Genomic DNA, 22,772 nt, shown 5'->3' with positions numbered 1-22,772 from the left:
GAGGACTGGAGAATAGCCAATGTTGTTCCTTTGTTTAAGAAGGGTAGCAAGGATAATCCAGGGAACTACAGGCCGGTGAGCCTTACATCAGTGGTAAGGAAATTGCTGGAGAGAATTCTTCGAGACAGGATCTACTTCCATTTTGAAGCAAGGGGCCGTATTAACGAGAGGCAGCATGGTTTTGTGAAGGGGAGATCGTGTCTCACTAACTTGATAGAGTTTTTCGAAGAGGTCACAAAGATGATTGATGCAGGTAGGGCAGTGGATGTTGTCTATATGGACTTCAGTAAGGCCTTTGACAAGGTTCCTCATGGCAGACTGGCACAAAGGGTGAAGTCACACGGGATCAGGGGTGAGCTGGCAAGGTGGATACAGAACTGGCTAGGTCATAGAAGGTAGAGAGTAACAATGGAAGGGTGCTTGTCTAATTGGAGGGTTGTGACTAGTGGTGTTCCGCTGGGATCAGTGCTGGGACCTTAGCTGTTCGTAGTATATATAACTGATTTGGAGGAAAATGTAACTGGTCTGATAATTAAGTTTGCAGACGACACAAAGGTTGGTGGAATTGCGGATAGCGATGAGGGCTGTCAGAGGATACAGCAGGATTTAGATCATTTGGAGACTTGGGCGGAGAGATGGCAGATGGAGTTTAATCCGGACAAATGTGAGGTAATGCATTTTGGAAGGTCTAATACAGGTAGGGAATATACAGTGAATGGTAGAACCCTCAAGAGTATTGACAGGCAGAGAGATCTAGGTGTACATGTCCACAGGTCACTGAAAGGGGCAACACAGGTGGAGAAGGTAGTCAAGAAGGCATACGGCATGCTTGCCTTCATTGGCCGGGGCATTGAGTATAAGAATTGGTAACTCATGTTGAAGCTGTATAGAACCTTAGTTAGGCTACACTTGGAGTATAGTGTTCAATTCTGGTCGCCACACTACCAGAAGGATGTGGAGGCTTTAGAGAGGGTGCAGAAGAGATTCACCAGGATGATGCCTGCTTTGGAGGGCATTAGCTATGAGAAGAGGTTGAATAAACTCGGTTTGTTCTCACTGGAACGAAGAAGGTTGAGGGGCGACCTGATAGAGGTCTACAAAATTATGAGGGGCATAGACAGAGTGGATAGTCAGAGGCTTTTTCCCAGGGTAGAGGGATCAATTACTAAGGGGCATAGGTTTAAGGTGCGAGGGGCAAGGTTTAGAGGAGATGTAAGAGGCAGGTTTTTTTACACAGAGGGTAGTGGGTGCCTGGAACTCGCTGCCGGAGGAGGTGGTGGAAGCAGGGACGATAGTGACTTTTAAGGGGCATCTTGACAAATACATGAATAGGATGGGAATAGAGGGATACGGACCCCGGAAGTATCGAAGATTTTAGGTTAGACGGGCAGCATGGTCGGCACAGGCTTAGAGGGCCGAAGGGCCTGTTCCTGAGCTGTACTTTTCTTTGTTCTTTGTTCATTGCTTCCCATTTTCCTCCTGCTTCTAATGAGGTGTTTAACTAAAACACGCTCGTACATCACATCTCCTTCCTCAAGGGCCCTTCTGCCCATTTTGTGGGGGGTGGGAGACTCCCTGTGGGGTGGGTCTCACTGATGTCCTGTCAGATATGTGTCCTCCAACACGGCCAACGTCTGTGAGGAAAAGAACCTACTGCTTGGAAAGTAGATCTAGCTTGTGACTAAGGGTGGCAATGTCACTGGACTGCACATGCTAATATACATAGAAACATAGAAAATAGAAGCAGGAGGAGGCCATTTGGCCCTTCGAGCCTGCTCCGCCATTCATTATGATCATGGCTGATCATCAAGTTCAATACCCTGATCCCGTCTTCCCCCCATATCCCCCCGATCCCTTTAGCCCCAAGAACTATATCTAATTCCTTCTTGAAATTACACAACGTTTTGGTCTCAACTACTTTCTGAGGGAGTGAATTCCACAGATTCCCCGCTCTCTGGGTGAAGAAAATTCTCCTCACCTCAGTCCTAAAAGGCCCTTATCCTCAAACTATGGCCCCTAGTTCTGGACTCCCCCACCATCGGGAACATTCTTTCTGAATCTACCCGGTCTAATCCTGTTAGAATTTTGTTTCTGTGAGATCCCCTCTCACTCTCTAAACTCCAATGAATATAATCCTAACCAACTCAGTCCCCCCTCATGTGACAGTCCCGCCATCCCAGGAATCAGCCTGGTAAACCTTCGCTGCACTCCCTCCATAGCAAGAACATCCTTCCTCAGATAAGGACACCAAAACTGCTCACAGCACTCCAGGTGTAACCTCAGCAATGCCCTATTCAATTGCAGTAAAACATCCCTATTCCTGTACTCAAATCCTCTCGCTATGAAGATCAGGACAGGACATGGTAGCACAGTGGTTAGCACTGTTGCCTCACAGCTCCAGGGTCCCAGGTTCGATCACCGGCTTGGGTCACTGTCTGTGCGGAGTCTGCACGTTCTCCCCGTGTCTGTGTGGTTTCCCCCGGGTGCTCCGGTTTCCTCCCACAAGTCCCGAAAGACGGGCTTGTTAGGTGAATTGGACATTCTGAATTCTCCCTCGGTGTACCTGAACAGGCGCTGGAATGTGGCGACTAGGGGATTTTCACAGTAACTTCATTGCAGTGTTAATTGATGTAAGCCTACTTATGACAGTAAAGATTACTATTACTAATACTGATTGATTGGGCCGTGTGACTGAGGTGGGCCTATTGGGAGCAGGTTTTCCTCATTGCCATCAGGCTGATTGTTGGCTCCCTCGGTCCCTCCATCACGTGAAAGCGAAGTGATTGCGCTCAATAAGGAATGAACCATTCAGCCCTTTGAAGACCACCCTCCTGCTGCCCTTAACTCTGCCAATGCACCATCAAACATTCCAAATACAATTTTCTTTCTTTCCTCCAGACAATAATAGTCCTGCACGATTTAACATGCATGTCCTCTGCCCCATGTACAAACACTCAAAGATGCTGAAACATATAATTTGCAAAGGATTTGCTTTAGAATATCAAATGCCGAACACTCCCTGCTGTGATAAAGTGGCTGAATGTTCCCTGTTTTCCCTTAATAGCTTCAGCCAGAGGTGTGAGCTCATTCTGTGCACAGTCGGGAGTCCGAGGACATTTATCAAAGTTTGAGACATAACTGAGACTTCAACTCCTTTGAAGATTCCAGACTTGCGAAGAAAAAGCAGGTCTATTTTTCAATGTCTCATGTCACACAGGGTGATAGAGGCTTCGTACCTGCCATTCTTGGCATGGTGAATTCCTGACCCCAGTTGAGCCATGAGAGGAGGGAAAAGGCCACTGAGCAGAGGTCAAGGGTCAATGAGCAGAGAGGTCAGAGGGTAAAATACACTACTCAAATGAAATGAAAATGAAAATCGCTTATTGTCACGAGTAGTCTTCAATGAAGTTACTGTGAAAAGCCCCTAGTCGCCACATTCCGGCGCCTGTCCGGGGAGGCTGGTACGGGAATCGAACCGTGCTGCTGGCCTGCTTGGTCTGCTTTAAAAGCCAGCAATTTAGCCGAGTGAGCTAAACAATGTGGGCGAGCGACAGGTGGGGGGGGGGGGGGGGGGGGGGGGGGAGATACGGGGTTTAAAATGGGGAAGACGGGTTATATGAAAATTCCTTAAATAAAAAAAGAAGACAAGTGAAAGATTAAGAAAAGATTTAACAGTTTAAAGGTCAAATTTGCTCTATATTGGCACAGTGGTTAGCACTGCTGCCTCACGGCGCCGAGGTCCCAGGTTCGATCCCGGCTCTGGGTCACTGTCCGTGTGGCGTTTGCACATTCTCCCCGTGTCTGCGTGGGTTTCGCCCCCACAGCCCAAAAGATGTGCAGGGTAGGTGGATTGGCCACGCTAAATTGCCCCTTAATTGGAAAAAAAGAATGGGTTTCCTCCGGGTGCTCTGGTTTCCTCCCACAGTCCAAAGATGCGCGGGTTAGGTGGATTGGCCATGATAAATTGCCCCTTAGTGTCCAAAGATATGCAGTTTGGGGGGGGTTACGGGGATAGGATGGGGGAGTGGGTCGAGGTAGGACACTCGAGGGGTGGGTGGAGACCCGATGGGCAGAATGGTCTCCTTCTGCACTGCAGGGGTTCTATGACTGGATGTCTCACCTCGTGGGGGATTCTGGATGAAGGGGGATACGGATTGAAACTCAGTGGTCTCCCACTGAAGACAGAGACGAGGAATAATTTGTTCTCTGTGAGGGATGTTGTTCTTTGGATTTACTTCCTACCCCAGTGAGCGATGGAGACGGAGCTAAAAGCAAAATACATGCTGGAATCTGAAATCTAAATAGAAAATGCTGGAAAATCTCAGCAGGTCTGGCAGTGTCTGTGGAGAGAGTGATGCGCGATCAATAACCACAGAAACGAAGGAGTAGTCCGAATTGAAGGCTTTAGACTAAAGTTTTAAACTAATGTGGCAGGGGGATGGGAACCAGATTAGGAAGTTAGAGGTCAGTAAAGAAGCAGCAACTAAAGCCGGTAAGGTCTGAGACAATAAACTCCATGTGACTAAGGGGAAGAGTCGACAGGGAAGAGATGATGAACGCAAAGGGCCAGGTGGTCTGAGGTGCATTTGTTTTAATGCGAGAAGTGTAGCAGGTAAGGCAGATGAATTTAGGGCTTCGATTAGTACCTGGGAATATGATGCTATTGGTATTACTGAGACTTGGTTGAGGGAAGGGCAGGACTGGCAACTGAATATCCCAGGGTATAGATGCTTCAGGAGGGATGGAGAGGGAGGTAGAAGGGGGGGAGGAGTTGCATTACTCGTCAGAGATGATGTCACAAGGAGGGCACGATAGAGGATTCGAGCACTGAGGCAATATGGGTGGAGCTGAGAAATAGGAAGGGTGCAGTAACATTGTTGGAACTTTACTATAGGCCTCCCAAAAGTGAGCGTGAAGTAGAGGGTCAAATGGAAGTAGACCTTGGAAAATAGGAGACAGGTTTAGATAAAGGATCTGGATCGGCACAGGCTGGGAGGGCCGAAGGGCCTGTTCCTGTGCTGTAATTCTCTTTGTTCTTTAATCTACAAGATGTTTCCCCAGCAGCTTGAGTACTGAACGAACGATGGCTGCTGGGAAACACAGGTTCTTATACCCCGCCTCCTTGGGCGGAGCTACCTTCATCTTGACCAATGAGAACGCAACGCTTGGGCCAATGAGCAGCGAGCTTTCTCCACCAATAGCAGCTCACACTCCCAGGTACCGTAGTACCTCTAGTCATACTACCACAGAGAGAAACAGAGTTAGTGTTCCGAGTCTGATTGTACTTTGAAATGTTAATCCTGTTTCTCCCTCCATAGATGCTGCCAGACCTGCCGATTGTTTCCAACATTTTCAGCTCTTTTGAAAGTGGAGCGTGGAGTCCGAGCGGGTCGTTGAATATATTCGAGGTCGAAGTAGGCAGAATTTTCACCTATCAGGGACGAGTAAAGGATTATGGAGGCAGGCAGGAAAATGGAGGAAAGGATCGACTTTGATCTCATTGAATGGTGGAACAGGTTTTTAAACAAATTGATAGTATTGCCCGGTTAAAGGGCAACCCGACTTACATTGTTGGAAGAAATCGGTGGGGGGCACTGGTTGTCTTTGAGCGCACATAAATAGGGGACGGCCAGGATTGAGTCGGAGGAGAGCTGGGAGACTGGAAACGTCAACAAACTGTCTGAACAAAGTAGGTCTCGGCCTGCTGATTTCAGCTTCACCAATCTGCTTGGTCCTATTAATATTCGAGGAATGTTTATTCATTGCATGGTAATGACATATCCCACGTTGATTAACAGCCATTAAATATTAGTTTCTATTTATTACATAGCCGCCGCAGTTTCTAAACTCTAAAGGGGGTGAACACAGCCAATAAAACATCTTTGAAAGCCCAACTAGCCCCCCCCCCCCCCCCCCCCCAACCTTCTACACCTCCCACCGCTCTGTGCAGCGCAGCCTGCCGCTCCGAACATTGTCAGCTCCGCTAGATCGTCTACTGCACTTTATTCTTTGTCTTCTTCCTCCCTTGTTTCTTCTTCTTTTTGGGTCTCCTTTGGCTCCGATCGCTTTCCGGGCCCGCTTTAGCCACCGCACGTCCTGCCTCCTCGGGAAGGCTACCTTTGCAGTTCTTGAAGGGGGCATCTTCCACGCTCAGCCCCGTGACGTTTCCCGGGAGGTCGCACACAGCCGTGACCTTTAGATTGGTGTTTTCAATCCACCTTTCAAAGATAAAGCTTGTCAATGAAAGAAAATCACCACTTCACGTAACGGTACACCCCTCCCGCACGCAACGGGGGGACTAGAAAATAATGACTTTTGTCACGTGAGAGTACCTTTAAGAAATGGGTCTTTTTCAGTGATGTCAGAGAGTGGGTGGAGCTGGGCTGTCAGCCAGCTTTTTACTTTCGTTTTAGGCTGTTTGCTGCAGGGGTGGGTTTTAGTTTCGTTTTCAGTGTTGGAGCTGAAGCCAGACCGAGCGGGTGTACTGCTGATCTCTCTGCCATGAAAAGACTATCTCTTGATCATTTGGTGAATTCAGAATTATAAATGTTTTCAGTAAGTGACTCTAACCTGATGTGCTTCTGATAAAGGTTTTGTTTTTAAATCGGATGGATGTTAAAAAGGAAAGCTTAAAGGTTTACTTAGTGTTGTATTCTTTGGGGGGTGCATTTGAATTGATGGTTGCTAAGATGTTCATTGTATGTTTTAAAAAGGTTAACTTGAGTTCATATAGATATCATAGAATGTACAGTGCAGAAGGAGGCCATTCGGCCCATCGAGTCTGCACCGGCTCTTGGAAAGAGCACCCTACCCAAGGTCAACACCTCCACCCTATCCCCATAACCCAGTAACCCCACCCAACACTAAGGGCAATTTTGGACACTAAGGGCAATTTATCACGGCCAATCCACCTAACCTGCACATCTTTGGACTGTGGGAGGAAACCGGAGCACCTGGAGGAAACCCACGCAGACACGGGGAGGACGTGCAGACTCCGCACAGACAGCGACCCAGCCGGGAATCGAACCTGGGACCCTGGAGCTGTGAAGCAATTGTGCTAACCACCATGCTACCCTGCTGCCCTTAGAATAGAATATTCATAGAATAAACATTGTTTTGCTTTAAAAAGTACTTTTAGATTTCTGCTGTGCCACACCTGTAGAGTGGGCTGTGTGCTCCCCATACCACAATCTAGTAAAAGTTGTGGGTCAGGTGAACTCCATGATACACTTTGGGGTTCTCTAAACCCTGGCCCATAACACTTTAAAAAACAAATCACTGATGGGGTGTGAGCATTGCTGGTAAGGCCAGTATTTTTTGTCCATCCCTAATTATCTTTGTACTGAGTGGCTTGCATGCCCTTGTCAGAGGACCATAAAGAATCAGTCACAAGGGCGGCACGTGGCACAGTGGTTAGCCCTGCAGCCTCACGGCGCCGAGGACCCGGGTTCGATCCCGGCTCTGGGTCACTGTCCGTGTGGAGTTTGCACATTCTCCCTGTGTTTGCGTGGGTTTCGCCCCCACAACCCAAAGATGTGCAGAGTAGGTGGATTGGCCACGCTAAATTGCCCCCTTTTAAAAAAAATTTAGAGCAGCCAATTCTTTTTCACGATTTCTTTTTTTTTAAATTTAGAGTACCCAATTATTTTTTCCAATTAAGGGGCAATTTAGCATGGCCAATCCACCTAGCCTGCACATCTTTGGGTTGTGGGGGTGAAACCCACGCAGACACGGGGAGAATGTGCAAACTCCACACGGACAGTGACCCAGAGCCGGGATCGAACCTGGGACCTCAGCGCCGTGAGGCGGTTGTGCTAACCACTAGGCCACCGTGCTGCCCTTCTTTTTCACAATTAAGGTGCAATTTAACGTGGCCAATTTACCTAACCTGCACAAATGTTTCTGCTGGGTGATACCCACACAGACACGGGGAGAATGTGTCAACTCCACACGGACAGTGACCCAGGGCCAGGATCGAACCGGGTCGGTAAATTGGCCCCTTAAGTGGAAACAAATGAATTGGGTACTCTAAATTTAATTTTAAAAAGAAAGAAAGAGGTGCCCGTAAAGTGGTGACTCACTGGGAAAGAGAGTTTAGGGCCTGTAATGAGTTCTCACAATCAGTAATGTGACACTGCCTCAGTATCAGGGAGATCTTCTCCCTGCTGATCTGTGAATAATGCCAGGGAACGTTTATAACCCACGAAGAGGGCAAACCAGACCCTCTCCTCCAAAAAGACGGCACCTGGAACCATGCCATGGGGCTGGATCCAAACCCACAACCATCTGAGTGCGGTGAGTTACACCAATGTCTGATATAACAAACTACCCAAAATACTTCTCACAAAGGAAGGAATGAAGAACTCAAAAGAACAAAAGAACAGTACAGCACAGGAACAGGCCCTTCGGCCCTCCAAGCTGCCATGCTGCCCGTCTAACTAAAAACCTTCTACACTTCCGGGGTCCGTATCCCTCTATTCCCATCCTATTCATAGAATTTACAATACGGAAGGAGGCCACTCGGCCCAACGAGTCTGCACCTGCCCTTGGAAAAAGAACCCTACCTAAGCCCACACCTCCACCCTCTCCCCAAAAACCCCACCTAATCTTTTTGGACACCAAGGGCAATTTATCATGGCTAATCCACCTGACCTGCACATCTTTGGACTGTGGGAGGAAACCGGAGCACCCGGAGGAAACCCACGCACACACGGGGAGGATGTGCAGACTCCGCACAGACAGTGACCCGAGCTAAGAATTAAACCTGGGACCCTGGAGCTGTGAAGCAATAGTGCTATCCACTATGCTACCGTGCCCCCCCCCCTACTCATGTATGTGTCAAGATGCCCCTTAAACGTCACTATCGTCCCTGCTTCCACCACCTCCTCCAGCAGCGAGTTCCAGGCACCCACTACCCTCTGTTTAAAAAAGCCTCCCTCGTACATCTCCTCTAAACAAGAACTGGGAGGAACTGGACGATTAATCAGGGGCTGGGTTAAAGAAATGGGTTTTGAGGCTGTTGAAGGGAGATGTTGGCACGCGGCATCTATCCTGATTTTCAGAGGGGTGTTGGGAAATCTCCAAAAGGAATGGGTATTAACTAATCAGCAGACTGAGGAGATTGTTATCTCTGGGTTGTTGCCCGTGCCACGTGATAGTGAGATGAGGAATAGGGAGAGAGAGCAATTAAACACGTGGCTACAGGGATGGTGCAGGCGGGAGGGATTCAGATTTCTGGATAACTGGGGCTCTTTCTGGGGAAGGTGGGACCTCTATAGACAGGATGGTCTACATCTGAACCTGAGGGGCACCAATATCCTGGGGGGGAGATTTGTTAGTGCTCTTTGGGGGGGTTTAAACTAATTCAGCAGGGGCATGGGAACCTGGATTGTAGTTTTAGGGTACGGGAGATTGAGAGTATAGAGGTCAGGAGCACAGATTTGAATTCGCAGGAGGGTGCCAGTGTTCAGGTAGGTGGTTTGAAGTGTGTCTACTTCAATGCCAGGAGTATACGAAATAAGGTAGGGGAACTGGCAGCATGGGTTGGTACCTGGGACTTCGATGTTGTGGCCATTTCAGAGACATGGATAGAGCAGGGACAGGAATGGTTGTTGCAGGTTCCGGGGTTTAGGTGTTTTAGTAAGCTCAGAGAAGGGGGCAAAAGAGGGGGAGGTGTGGCGCTGCTAGTCAAGGACAGTATTACGGTGGCGGAAAGGATGCTAGATGGGGACTCTTCTTCTGAGGTAGTATGGGCTGAGGTTAGAAACAGGAAAGGAGAGGTCACCCTGTTGGGAGTTTTCTATAGGCCACCTAATAGTTCTAGGGATGTAGAGGAAAGGATGGCGAAGATGATTCTGGAAAAGAGCGAAAGTAACAGGGTAGTTGTTATGGGAGACTTTAACTTTCCAAATATTGACTGGAAAAGATATAGTTCGAGTACATTAGATGGGTCATTCTTTGTACAATGTGTGCAGGAGGGTTTCCTGACACAATATGTTGACAGGCCAACAAGAGGCGAGGCCACATTGGATTTGGTTTTGGGTAATGAACCAGGCCAGGTGTTAGATCTGGAGGTAGGTGAGCACTTTGGAAACAGTGACCACAATTCGGTGACCTTTACGTTAGTGATGGAAAGGGATAAGTATACCCCGCAGGGCAAGAGTTATAGCTGGGGGAAGGGCAATTATGATGCCATTAGACATGACTTAGGATGTGTTGGTTGGAGAAGTAGGCTGCAAGGGTTGGGCACACTGGATATGTGGAGTTTGTTCAAGGAACAGCTATTGCATGTTCTTGATAAGTACGTACCAGTCAGGCAGGGAGGAAGGGGTCGAGCGAGGGAACCGTGGTTTACCAAAGAAGTGGAATCTCTTGTTAAGAGGAAGAAGGAGGCCTATGTGAAGATGAGGCGTGAAGTTTCAGTTGGGGCGCTTGATATTTACAAGGAAGCGAGGAAGGATCTAAAGAGAGAGCTGAGACGAGCAAGGAGGGGACATGAGAAGTCTTTGGCAGGTAGGATCAAGGAAAACCCAAAAGCTTTCTATAGGTATGTCAGGAATAAAAGAATGACTAGGGTAAGAGTAGGGCCAGTCAAGGACAGTGGTGGGAAGTTGTGTGTGGAGGCTGAGGAGATAAGCGAGATACTAAATGAATACTTTTCGTCAGTATTCACTCAAGAAAAAGATAATATTGTGGAGGAGAATGCTGAGACCCAGGCTATTAGAATAGATGGCATTGAGGTGCGTAGGGAAGAAGTGTTGGCAATTCTGGACAAGGTGAAAATAGATAAGTCCCCGGGGCCGGATGGGATTTATCCTAGGATTCTCTGGGAAGCCAGGGAAGAGATTGCTGAGCCTTTGGCTTTGATTTTTAGGTCATCATTGGCTACAGGAATAGTGCCAGAGGACTGGAGGATAGCAAATGTGGTCCCTTTGTTCAAGAAGGGGAGTAGAGATAACCCCGGTAACTATAGGCCGGTGAGCCTAACGTCTGTGGTGGGTAAAGTCTTGGAGAGGATTATAAAAGATACGATTTATAATCATCTAGATAGGAATAATATGATTAGGGACAGTCAGCATGGTTTTGTGAAGGGTAGGTCATGCCTCACAAACCTTATCGAGTTCTTTGAGAAGGTGACTGAACAGGTAGACGAGGGTAGAGCAGTTGATGTGGTGTATATGGATTTCAGTAAAGCGTTTGATAAGGTTCCCCACGGTCGTCTATTGCAGAAAATACGGAGGCTGGGGATTGAGGGTGATTTAGAGATGTGGATCAGAAATTGGCTAGTTGAAAGAAGACAGAGAGTGGTAGTTGATGGCAAATGTTCAGAATGGAGTTCAGTTACGAGTGGCGTACCACAAGGATCTGTTCTGGGGCCGTTGCTGTTTGTCATTTTTATAAATGACCTAGAGGAGGGCGCAGAAGGATGGGTGAGTAAATTTGCAGACGACACTAAAGTCGGTGGAGTTGTAGACAGTGCGGAAGGATGTTGCAGGTTACAGAGGGACATAGATAAGCTGCAGAGCTGGGCTGAGAGGTGGCAAATGGAGTTTAATGTGGAGAAGTGTGAGGTGATTCACTTTGGAAAGAATAACAGGAATGCGGAATATTTGGCTAATGGTAAAATTCTTGGTAGTGTGGATGAGCAGAGGGATCTCGGTGTCCATGTACATAGATCCCTGAAAGTTGCCACCCAGGTTGATAGGGTTGTGAAGAAGGCCTATGGTGTGTTGGCCTTTATTGGTCGAGGGATTGAGTTCCGGAGCCATGAGGTCATGTTGCAGTTGTACAAAACTCTAGTACGGCCGCATTTGGAGTATTGCGTACAGTTCTGGTCGCCTCATTATAGGAAGGACGTGGAAGCTTTGGAACGGGTGCAGAGGAGATTTACCAGGATGTTGCCTGGTATGGAGGGAAAATCTTATGAGGAAAGGCTGATGGACTTGAGGTTGTTTTCGTTAGAGAGAAGAAGGTTAAGAGGTGACTTAATAGAGGCATACAAAATGATCAGAGGGTTAGATAGGGTGGACAGCGAGAGCCTTCTCCCGCGGATGGAGGTGGCTAGCACGAGGGGACATAGCCTTAAATTGAGGGGTAATAGATATAGGACAGAGGTCAGAGGTGGGTTTTTTACGCAAAGAGTGGTGAGACCGTGGAATGCCCTACCTGCAACAGTAGTGAACATGCCAACATTGAGGGCATTTAAAAATTTATTGGATAAGCATATGGATGATAAGGGCATAGTGTAGGTTAGATGGCCTTTAGATTTTTTCCATGTCGGTGCAACATCGAGGGCCGAAGGGCCTGTACTGCGCTGTATCGTTCTATGTTCTATGTTCTAAGAGTTACGGAGAAGTTCCAGGAACAGAACGGGAGCACAAAAGATCCCGTAAAATAAATGAAATTGTACAAAGGCACGGAGGCTACGTGAAACTTGTATAAAGTACTGATTCAGTCTCGACTGCAGTATTGTGTCCAGTTCTGGGCTCCACACTTTAGGAAAGATGTTGAGATGAATTTAAGAAATGCAATTTAATTGCAGTGTTAATGTAAGCCTACTTGTGACAATAAAGGTTAGTATTATTATATATATTGTTTTATATATCTGCTGCAGGGATACATTTTTAAACTGGCTTAAAGAACAGACAAACTTGGCGGCAGCAAAAAGGTGCAATTAAGATGTCGTAAAGGTGAGATCATCATTTGTTTGCCAAGCCATGTTTCTGTTTACAAGGAGAGGCCTAATTGGATTTTGTTATGATTTCTGGGGATTCCCTGGGGAGTAGATAGAACATAGAACATAGAACAGTACAGCACAGAACAGGCGCTTCGGCCCTCGATGTTGTGCCGAGCAATGATCACCCTACTTAACCCACGTAACCCGTATGCCCGTAACCCAATAATCCCCCCATTAACCTTACACTACGGGCAATTTAGCATGGCCAATCCACCTAACCCGCACATCTTTGGACTGTGGGAGGAAACCGGAGCACCCGGAGGAAACCCACGCACACACGGGGAGGACGTGCAGACTCCACACAGACAGTGACCCAGCCGGGAATCGAACCTGGGACCCTGGAGCTGTGAAGCATTGATGCTAACCACCATGCTACCGTGAGAATTCAAGACATTGTGCTGAGGCTTAAGTAAGTAAGTAAGTCTTGGAATTTGAGTGGAATCAAGATGAAGTCATTAATGGGAGCAGCCAGGTTTGTAGCAAGCTATATTAGTTTAGTTTAGTTTTCTGGAACTTGTGAGCTGAACAACAGCTTTTGTGAAAGGCTGTTAGATTCAGCACAAATCTGACAGTCAGTGATCTGCAGACTTCCTTGTGTCTCATGAGTCTCACCACGACAATCCAAAAGGATCTGCCGGGTGGGTGAATTGGCCACACTAAATTGCCCCTTAATTGGAAAAAAATAGAATGGTTACTCTAAATTTAAAAAAAGGGATCTGCAGGTGATTACTGAAATGATCCCTCTCTCTCTTCAAGCAGTCTTTCAAAGATGGGGCTGGTTTAGCACACTGGGCTAAATCGCTGGCTTTTACAGCAGACCAAGGCAGGCCAGCAGCACGGTTCAATTCCCGTACCAGCCTCCCCGGACAGGCGCCGGAATGTGGCGACTAGGGGCTTTTCACAGTAACTTAATTGAAGCTATCCTGTGTTTGCTAACTTTATTTCAAAGTGGATTTTGACCTGTGCTGGGTTTTGCTTGATTGGAGATACAGAAGCAGTTAGGAGTTAAAGTGTTTCATTTTATTGTTAAGCATTGTTCAACTGGTAATTCTAAGCTTTGTTTTATGATGTTAAAGTTAGTTCAATACTGTGTTAATAACATTTATTTAATACACCTGGGGCGGGATTCTCTCATCCCGCGGCAGAACGTTGATGCCGTCATAAACGCCGTCGCGATTTCTGACGGCGTGAACGAGCCGCTCTGAGGAGCGATTCAGGCCCGCACATGGGGCCAGCACGGGCGAGGCGAGTAGCGCAGGGCGCGTGGCGCCAGACCGTCGTCGGATACATGGGAGGCGTCAATGACGGGGCGCTACGGCGCCTAAAGGTGCGCGAGTGGCGCACAGTCCCGGCACCCGCAAGATGGACACCGCCCACCGTACCACCCCGAGGTTCAGGGACCACGACCGCGACACGCTGCTGGACGAGGTCGAGGAGGGGAGGGCGCTTCTGTGCCCCAGACGGGGACACTGCCACCCGAGCAGCACTGGAGGGAGGTGGGCATCGCCGTCAGCGCAGTGGGGCACACCCCACGGACCGGCCAACAATGCCGCAAGAAGATGTACGGCCTAACCAGGGCAGCCAGGGTGAGTACACTGAGACGTGCCCCTGGCACGACCCCCAACCCCTACCACCCACACATCTGAGAGTGGCTCCCATTCCCCCCATGCAGGCACCCAGGTGAGCTGCCTTAGCCGGGTGCCCCGTGTTCCCATGCCATCATCTAGCCAACAGCTGCCCAGCATGCGGCGGACCGTCTAACTCTAATGCATTCGCCCCGCCCCCCCCCCCCCCGGATCAGATCGGCCACAACCACAAGGAGCAGGAGAGAAGGGGAGGGAGTCCCTCCGTACTGCACCCCCTCACGGTCCACGAGCGGAGGGCACTGGACCGCGTTGGCACAGCAAAGGGCCGGGAGGTTGCCCCTGGACAGATCGGAGGAACACCAGCAAGTGAGACACCCCTGCCTGGCTCCACCCCCTCACCCCATTCCCCCTCCACTCCCTCACCCCATCCCCCCCTCACCCCATCCCCCCCACTCCACTCCCTCACCCCATCCCCCCCTCACCCCATCCCCCCCACTCCACCCCCTCACCCCATTCCCCCCACTCCACCCCCTCACCCCATTCCCCCCCACTCCACCCCCTCCCCCCATTCCCCCACTCCACCCCCTCCCCCCATTCCCCACTCCACCCCCTCACCCCATTCCCCCCACTCCACCCCCTCCCCCCATTCCCCACTCCACCCCCTCACCCCATCCCCCCCACTCCACCCCCTCACCCCATTCCCCCCCACTCCACCCCCTCCCCCCATTCCCCACTCCACCCCCTCACCCCATCCCCCCCTCACCCCATCCCCCCCACTCCACCCCCTCACCCCATTCCCCCCCATTCCTCCCCCTCACCCCATCCCCCCACTCCACCCCATTCCCCCCATCCCCCCCACTCCACCCCCTCACCCCATCCCCCCCCACTCCACCCCCTCCCCCCATTCCCCACTCCACCCCCTCACCCCATCCCCCCCTCACCCCATCCCCCCCACTCCACCCCCTCACCCCATTCCCCCTCCACTCCCTCACCCCATCCCCCCCACTCCACCCCCTCACCCCATTCCCCACTCCATCCCCTCACCCCATCCCCCCCTCACCCCATCCCCCCACTCCACCCCCTCCCCCCATTCCCCACTCCACCCCCCTCACCCCATCCCCCCCTCACCCCATCCCCCCCACTCCACCCCCTCCCCCCATTCCCCACTCCACCCCCTCACCCCATCCCCCCCTCACCCCATCCCCCCCACTCCACCCCCTCACCCCATTCCCCACTCCACCCCCTCACCCCATCCCCCCACTCCACCCCCTCACCCCATTCCCCCCATTCCTCCCCCTCACCCCATCCCCCCACTCCACCCCATTCCCCCATCCCCCCCACTCCACCCCCTCACCCCATCCCCCCCACTCCACCCCCTCACCCCATCCCCCCACTCCACCCCCTCACCACATTCCCCCCATTCCTCCCCCTCACCCCATCCCCCCACTCCTCCCCATCCCCCCCACTCCACCCCCTCACCCCATCCCCCCACTCCACCCCCTCACCACATTCCCCCCACTCCACCCCCTCACCCCATCCCCCCCACTCCACCCCTTCACCCCATTCCCCCCATCCCCCCACTCCACCTCCTCACCGCATCCCCCCACTCCACCCCCTCACCCCATTCCCCCCCACTCCTCCCCCTCACCCCATTCCCCCCACTCCTCCCCCTCACCCCATTCCCCCCATCCCCCCCAATCCACCTCCTCACCCCATCCCCCCACTCCCCCCCCTCACCCCATTCCCCCCCACTCCTCCCCCTCACCCAATTCCCCCCCACTCCACCCCCTCACCCTATTCCCCCCACTCCTCCCCCTCACCCCATTCCCCCCCACTCCTCCCCCTCACCCAATTCCCCCCCACTCCACCCCCTCACCCTATTCCCCCCACTCCTCCCCCTCACCCCATTCCCCCCACTCCTCCCCCTCACCCAATTCCCCCCCCCACTCCACCCCCTCACCCCATTTCACACAATCCACCCCCTGGTGCAGTGCATCTTGTAGACGGTACACACGGCTGCCACTGTTCGTCAGTGGTGGGGGGGGGGGGGGGGGGGGGTTTGAATGTTTGTGGAAGGGGTGCCAATCAAGCGGGGCTGCTTTGTCCTGGATGGTGTTGAGCTTCTTGAGTGTTGTTGGAGCTGCGCTCATCCAGGCAAGTGGAGACTATTCCATCACATTCCTGACTTGTGCCTTGTAGATGGTGGACAGGCTTTGGGGGGTCAGGAGACGAGTTACTCAGCATGGGATTTGTAGCCTTTGAACTGCTCTGGTAGCCACAGTATTAATGTGGCTGGGTCCAGTTCAGTTTCTGATCAATGATGAACCCCCAGGATGTTGCTAGTGGAGGATTCAGAGATGGTAATGCCGTTGAAAGTCAAGGGGGCGGTGGTTAGATCCTCTCTTGTTGGAGATGGTCATTGCCTCACACTCGTGTGGCGCGAATGTATGAAATCCATGCTTTCCTTCTGGAGAAATCGTCTCCTATCTGGCTGGTTTGATGATGATGAAACCTGGATGCTAACTATGGCTTACCTTGCAGACATGCGGAGCTAAGCCGCACGTTCGGCAGCTCCCGCCAGGAATGGACTTTTGGGCTCTTTTAAGGGCCCCCAGCGGTACTTGCTCGACGGTTCCCGACGTGGGAAGGTGTCTGCAGCAGATCCCCAGTGGTCTATGGTCTGGACCAGGAGCGGGGCAGCAAAATAGCGGTGGAAGAGAATCAAGATGGCGGCTGGCGGAGGCCTCGAGGAATGGAGGCAGTGGGCGCAGGTGCAGCAGGAGACTCTCCAGCGATGTTTTCAGGAGCTAAAAGTGGAGCTGCTAGACTCGCTGAAGGCGAATGCAGACAAGCTGCTGGCGACGCAGGCAGCCCAGGGGGTGGGGATCCGGGAGCTCCAACAACAAGCCTCCGAAAGAGAGGATGAGGCCGCGGCCCTCGCGGGAAAGGTGGAGATGCACGAGGCGCTCCATAAGAAGTTGCAGGAGCGGTTCGAGGAGATGGAGAACCGGTCGAGGCGGAAACATTTGCGGATCCTGGGCCTCACGGAGGGGCTGGAGGGGTCAGACCTGGGGGCCTATGTGGTCGTTTTGTTGAACTCGCTGATGGGAGCTGGGTCCATCCAGGGGCCCCTGGAGCTGGAGGGAGCCCGCAGAATACTGGCCAGGAGGCCCAAGCGAATGAGCCACCACGGGCGGTGCTGGTGCGGTTCTACCAGTTCGCTGACCGAGAGTGCGTGCTTAGGTGGGCCAAGAAGGAGCAGAGCAGCAAGTGGGAGAACACGGTAGTGCGGATCTACCAGGACTGGAGTGCGGAGGTGGCTAAGCGGAGGGCCGGGTACAACCGGACGAAGGCGGTGCTCCACAGAAAGAGTGTGAAGTTTGGCATGTTACAGCCGGCGCGTCTGTGGGTCACTTTCAAGGACCGGCACTTTTATTTTGAGTCCCCGGAGGAGGCGTGGGCCTTTGTGCAGGCCGAGAAGTTGGACTCTGACTGAGGGTCGGGGGTTTGTAAATAACTATGTTAACTTTTGGTGGGAAGGGTCTCTGTTTTACGCTGTTTTACGCTGTTTTAAGCTGGTTGTGTGTTGTTTCTAGGGTGGGTGGGGTGCTGTCTTTTTTGCGTGGGCAGGGTCGGGCAGTGGGAAAGCGCAGGCTTTTCTTCTGTTTCCCGTGCTGAGGGTGGATGGGGGCGGGGTCGGAGCTGAGAAGCGTGGGCTTTTTTCCCCGCGCGAGAGCGGGAGGGGGAGGAGGAGGGTCTGCTGATGGGTCTGGGGAGGAGGAGTAGCCCCACGTTTGGGGGGGGGGGGAGGGGTCGGAGGTGTGGCGGGAGTCGCCGGGGTCAGCAGAAGTTAGCTGGCTCACAGGAGTGCTACGGAGGGAGTAACGCGGCTGGGAGGGGTCCTAGCCTGGGGGGGGGGGGGGGGGGGGGGGGGGGGGGATTACCGGGTTGCTGCTGAAATGGCCAGGAAGGAGCTGGAGTATGCAGGGGGGGCCGGGGTGAGGGTTTGCCGCCGTGGGGAACGGGCCGAGCGGGGGGCGCTGGCCTGGGGCGGGCAGAGGAAGGGTTATGGCTAGTCGGCAGGGGAGGGGGGCCAGGGAGCCCCCTGATCCGGCTGATAACTTGGAATGTGAGGGGGCTGAATGTGCCGGTCAAACGGGCCCAGGTGGTTACGCACCTGAAGGCGGACGTGGGCCAGATGGGAGGGGTGGATCCGTGGAGGTTCGCGAGGCCGAGGGCCAGGGAGTATTCATTTTTTTCCCCACGTGCACCAATTCCCGGATCGATTTTTTTGTTCTGAGCAGGGGGCTGATTTCAAGGGTGAAGGGTGCCGAGTATTCGGCCATAGTTATTTCGGATCATGCCCCGCACTGGGTGGACCTTGAGCTGGGGGAGGAGAGGGACCAGCGCCCGCTCTGGCGCCTGGAGGTGGGACAGCTGGCGGATGAGAAGGTGGGCGGGCGGGTTCGGGGGTTTTATCAAGAGGTACTTAGAGGCCAATGATAATGGGGAGGTCCGGGTGGGGATGGTTTGGGAGGCATTGAAGGCGGTGATTAGAGGGGAGTCGATTTCCATCCGAGCCCATAGGGAGAGGGGAGAGCAAAGAGAGAGGAGAGGTTGGTGGGGGAGATGGTGAGGGTGGACAGGAGATACGCGGAGGCTCCGGAGGAGGGACTGTTGAGGGAGCGACGTAACCTTCAGGCCAAGTTCGACTTGCTGACCACCGGAAAGGCGGAAGCTCAGTGGAGGAAGGCACAGGGAGCGGTGTACGAATATGGGGAGAAGGCGAGTAGGATGCTGGCGCATCAGCTCCGTAAGCGAGACGCGGCCAGGGAGATTGGTGGAGTGACGGATAGGGGAGGCAATGTGGTGCAAAGGGGGGTGGACATTAATGGGGTCTTCAGGGACTTTTATGGGGAATTGTACCGGTCCGAGCCCCCGGTGGGGGGGGGGGGGGGGGGGGGGGGGGGGGGGGAATGGGGCACTTCTTGGACAGGCTGAGATTTCCGAAGGTGGAGGAGGGACAGGTGGAGCGGCTGGGGGCGGCGATTGAGCTGGAGGAGCTGGTCAAAGGGATAGGCAGCATGCAGTCGGGGAAGGCGCCGGGGCCGGATGGGTTTCCGGTCGAATTTTACAAAATGTACGCAGACCTGTTGGGCCCCCTGTTGGTCCGGACCTTTAACGAGGCAAGGGAGGGGGGGGCTTTGCCCCCAACTATGTCACAGGCGCTGATTTCCTTGATCCTTAAACGGGACAAGGACCCCCCTACAGTGTGGATCATATAGGCCGATCTCGCTGTTAAATGCGGATGCCAAGCTGTTGGCGAAGATCTTGGCCACAAGGATAGAGGACTGTGTGCCAGGGGTCATTCATGAGGACCAGACAGGGTTTGTGAAGGGAAGGCAGCTGAACACCAATATACGGAGGCTTCTGAATGTTATAATGATGCCGGCGGTAGAAGGGGAGGCGGAGATAGTGGTGGCATTAGACGCGGAGAAGGCCTTTAATAGGGTTGAGTGGGGGTACTTGTGGGAGGTGCTGGAAAGGTTTGGGGAGGGGTTTGTTAGTTGGGTGAGGTTGCTATACGAGGCCCCGATGGCGAGCGTAGCCACGAAAAGGAGGAGGTCGGAGTACTTTCGGTTGTACCGGGGGACGAGGCAGGGGTGTCCCCTGTCCCCGTTGCTCTTTGCGTTGGCAATTGAGCCCCTGGCCATGGCGTTGAGGGAGTTGAGGAATTGGAGGGGTCTGGTGCGGGGTGGGGAGGAGCATCGAGTGTCATTATACGCAGATGACTTATTGCTATATGTGGCGGACCCAGTGGGGGGAATGCCGGAGGTGATGCAGATCCTTAGGGAATGTGGGGGCTTTTCTGGGTACAAGCTCAACCTGGGTAAGAGTGAGCTGTTCGTCGTGCACCCGGGGGATCAAGAGGAGGGGATTGGTAAGCTCCCGCTGAAAAGGGCGGGGAGGAGCTTTCGGTACCTGGGAGTCCAGGTGGCTGGGAGCTGGGGGGCCCTACACAAGCTTAACCTCACTAGGCTGGTGGAGCAAATGGAGGAGTTTAAAAGATGGGACATGTTGCCGCTGTCGCTGGCGGGCAGGGTGCAGTCCGTCAAGATGACGGTGCTCCCGAGGTTTCTGTTCCTGTTCCAGTGCCTCCCCATCCTTATCCCGAAGGCCTTTTTTAGGAGGGTCAACAGGAGTATTACGGGATTTGTATGGGCGCATGGGACTCAGAGGGTGAGAAGGGTTTTTGGAACGAGGCAGGGATGGGGGGGGCTGGCGCTGCCCAACCTCTGTGGGTACTACTGGGCTGCCAACGCAGCGATGGTGCGTAAGTGGGTAATGGACGGGGAAGGGGCAGCATGGAAGAGGATGGAGATGGCGTCCTGTGTGGGCACAAGCCTGGAGGCGCTGGTAACGGCGCCGTTGCCGCTCCCTCCAACGAGGTATACCAGGAGCACGGTGGTGGCGGCTACCCTCAAAATTTGGGGGCAATGGAGACGCCATAGGGGGGAGGTGGGGGGGCTCGATGGAGTCCCCGATACGGAGGAACCACCGGTTTGTTCCAGGGAGCATCGATGGCGGGTTTCTGGGCTGGCACAGGGTAGGTATTAGGAAGTTGAGGGACCTGTTTGTGGATGGGAGGTTCGCGAGCCTGGGGGATTAGAGGGGAAGTTTGGGCTCCCCCCGGGGAACATGTTTAGGTACATGCAGGTTAGGGCGTTTGCCAGGCGGCAGGTGGAGGGGTTCCCTCTGCTGCCCCCATGTGGGGTACGGGACAGGGTGCTTTCGGGGGTGTGGGTTGGAGGGGGGAGGATTTCGGACGTGGACCACGTCATGCAGGAGGTTGATGAGGCCTCGGTGGAGGAGCTGAAGGGTAAATGGGAGGAGGAGCTTGGTGAGGAGATTGAGGGGGGGGGGGACGTGGGCGGATGCCCTGGAAAGAGTGAATTCCTCCTCTTCCTGTGCGAGGCTCAGCCTCATACAGTTCAAGGTGCTGCACAGGGCCCACATGACTGGGACGAGGATGAGTAGGTTTTTCGGGGGTGAAGACAGGTGTGCTAGGTGCTCAGGGAGCCCAGCGAACCACGCCCATATGTTCTGGGCATGCCCAGCGCTGAGGGAATTTCAGAAGGGGGTAGCAAGGACGGTGTCGAGGGTGGTAGGATCCAGGGTCGAGCCAGGCTGGGGACTCGCAATTTTTGGGGTTGCAGTGGAGCCGGGAGTGCAGGAGGCGAAAGAGGCCGGTGTTCTGGCCTTTGCGTCCCTAGTAGCCCGGTGGAGGATCTTGCTTCAGTGGAAGGATGCGAGGCCCCCAAGCGTGGAGGCCTGGGTCAATGATATGGCGGGGTTCATAAAATTGGGAGAAGGTGAAATTTGCCCTGAGGGGATCAGTACAAGGGTTCTTTAGGCGGTGGCAGCCTTTCCTGGACTTCCTGGCTGAACGGTAGGAAAATAGGCCGGCAGTACCAGCGACCCGGCCGGGGGGGGGGGGGGGGGGGGGGGGGGGGGGTTCGTCCCGGGGGAAGGGAGAAATGTGTACATGTGTTTATTGAATATGCCGGGTGTTTATCTATTTCTTCTTTTTGTAGTTACTGGGGGGGTGGGGGGGTTTTGGTTTTGGGGTTATTGTGTTTTTCTTTTTGTTGTTGTTAATAGTGTTTTCTTGTTGTTATTTTCTGTTTTTGATATTTTTTGAAAATCTCAATACAAATTAGTTAAAAAAAAAATCTTTTCAATTCTAAAGGAACTGAAGCTGAAATTACAAGAGAAGGAGGAGGGTGATTGCTTTCGGCACGGTGAAGAAATAGATGCTTTCCAAAAGTCATTGAAAGTTTGGCAAGTGCGACTACAAAGCCAAAACTACTACATGTTCCCCACACTGCTGCAACACATTAAAGAAAACAGCAGGGGCAGCACAGTGACGCAGTGGGTTAGCACTGCTGCCTCTGATCGCCGAGGACCCAGGTTCGTTCCCAGCCCTGGGTCACTGTCCGTGTGGAGTTTGCACATTCTCCCCGTGTCTGCGTGTCAACCCAAAGATGTGCCGTGTGGGTGGATTGGCTACGCTAAATTGCCCCTTGATTGGAAAAATTAATTGGGTACTCTAAATTTATTTTTTAAAAACTTACAGCTGACTCCAAATGAAGAGGTTGAACTTCTGCGCCTCAGCTGTGACAGCATATTAAAAACACGGCACAAGTCCATGAGGTGGTCCGCATTCTGGAGTAGAGGCTCCAAGGAGAATCCAGTGCTGAGTAAAACAAGCATTTTGTTGGGCTTGCCCCTCACAACGACCCGCATGTGCGAGGTTGGAATTTCACAAAGGTGAAGACAGCACAAAGGAACCGGCTGAACTCTGCACCTGACATGCACATAGCCCTCTCCTCCAGCGAACCTGATTGGAGTGAGATCGTGAAGACTAAGCAGGTTCACCCTCACATTAA

The 22,772-nt window shown here is 52.7% G+C and overlaps 1 protein-coding gene across 1 annotated transcript in view; it reads right to left on the bottom strand.

Annotated features, from left to right (window-relative positions):
* Nucleotides 1-5,902: 5,902 nt before the first annotated feature.
* Nucleotides 5,903-22,772, bottom strand: part of LOC119956560 (chondroadherin-like protein) — a 45,122-nt gene continuing 28,252 nt past the window's right edge. The window contains 1 exon segment of the mRNA XM_038783861.1: nt 5,903-6,218. Within this exon segment, the coding sequence (XP_038639789.1) occupies nt 5,993-6,218 (226 nt within the window). The 3' untranslated portion in view covers nt 5,903-5,992.

The sequence above is a fragment of the Scyliorhinus canicula genome, chromosome 23 (assembly GCF_902713615.1).
Source record: "Scyliorhinus canicula chromosome 23, sScyCan1.1, whole genome shotgun sequence".
Classification (NCBI taxonomy): Eukaryota; Metazoa; Chordata; class Chondrichthyes; order Carcharhiniformes; family Scyliorhinidae; genus Scyliorhinus; species Scyliorhinus canicula.
This window is presented reverse-complemented; position numbering and strand designations above follow the sequence as displayed.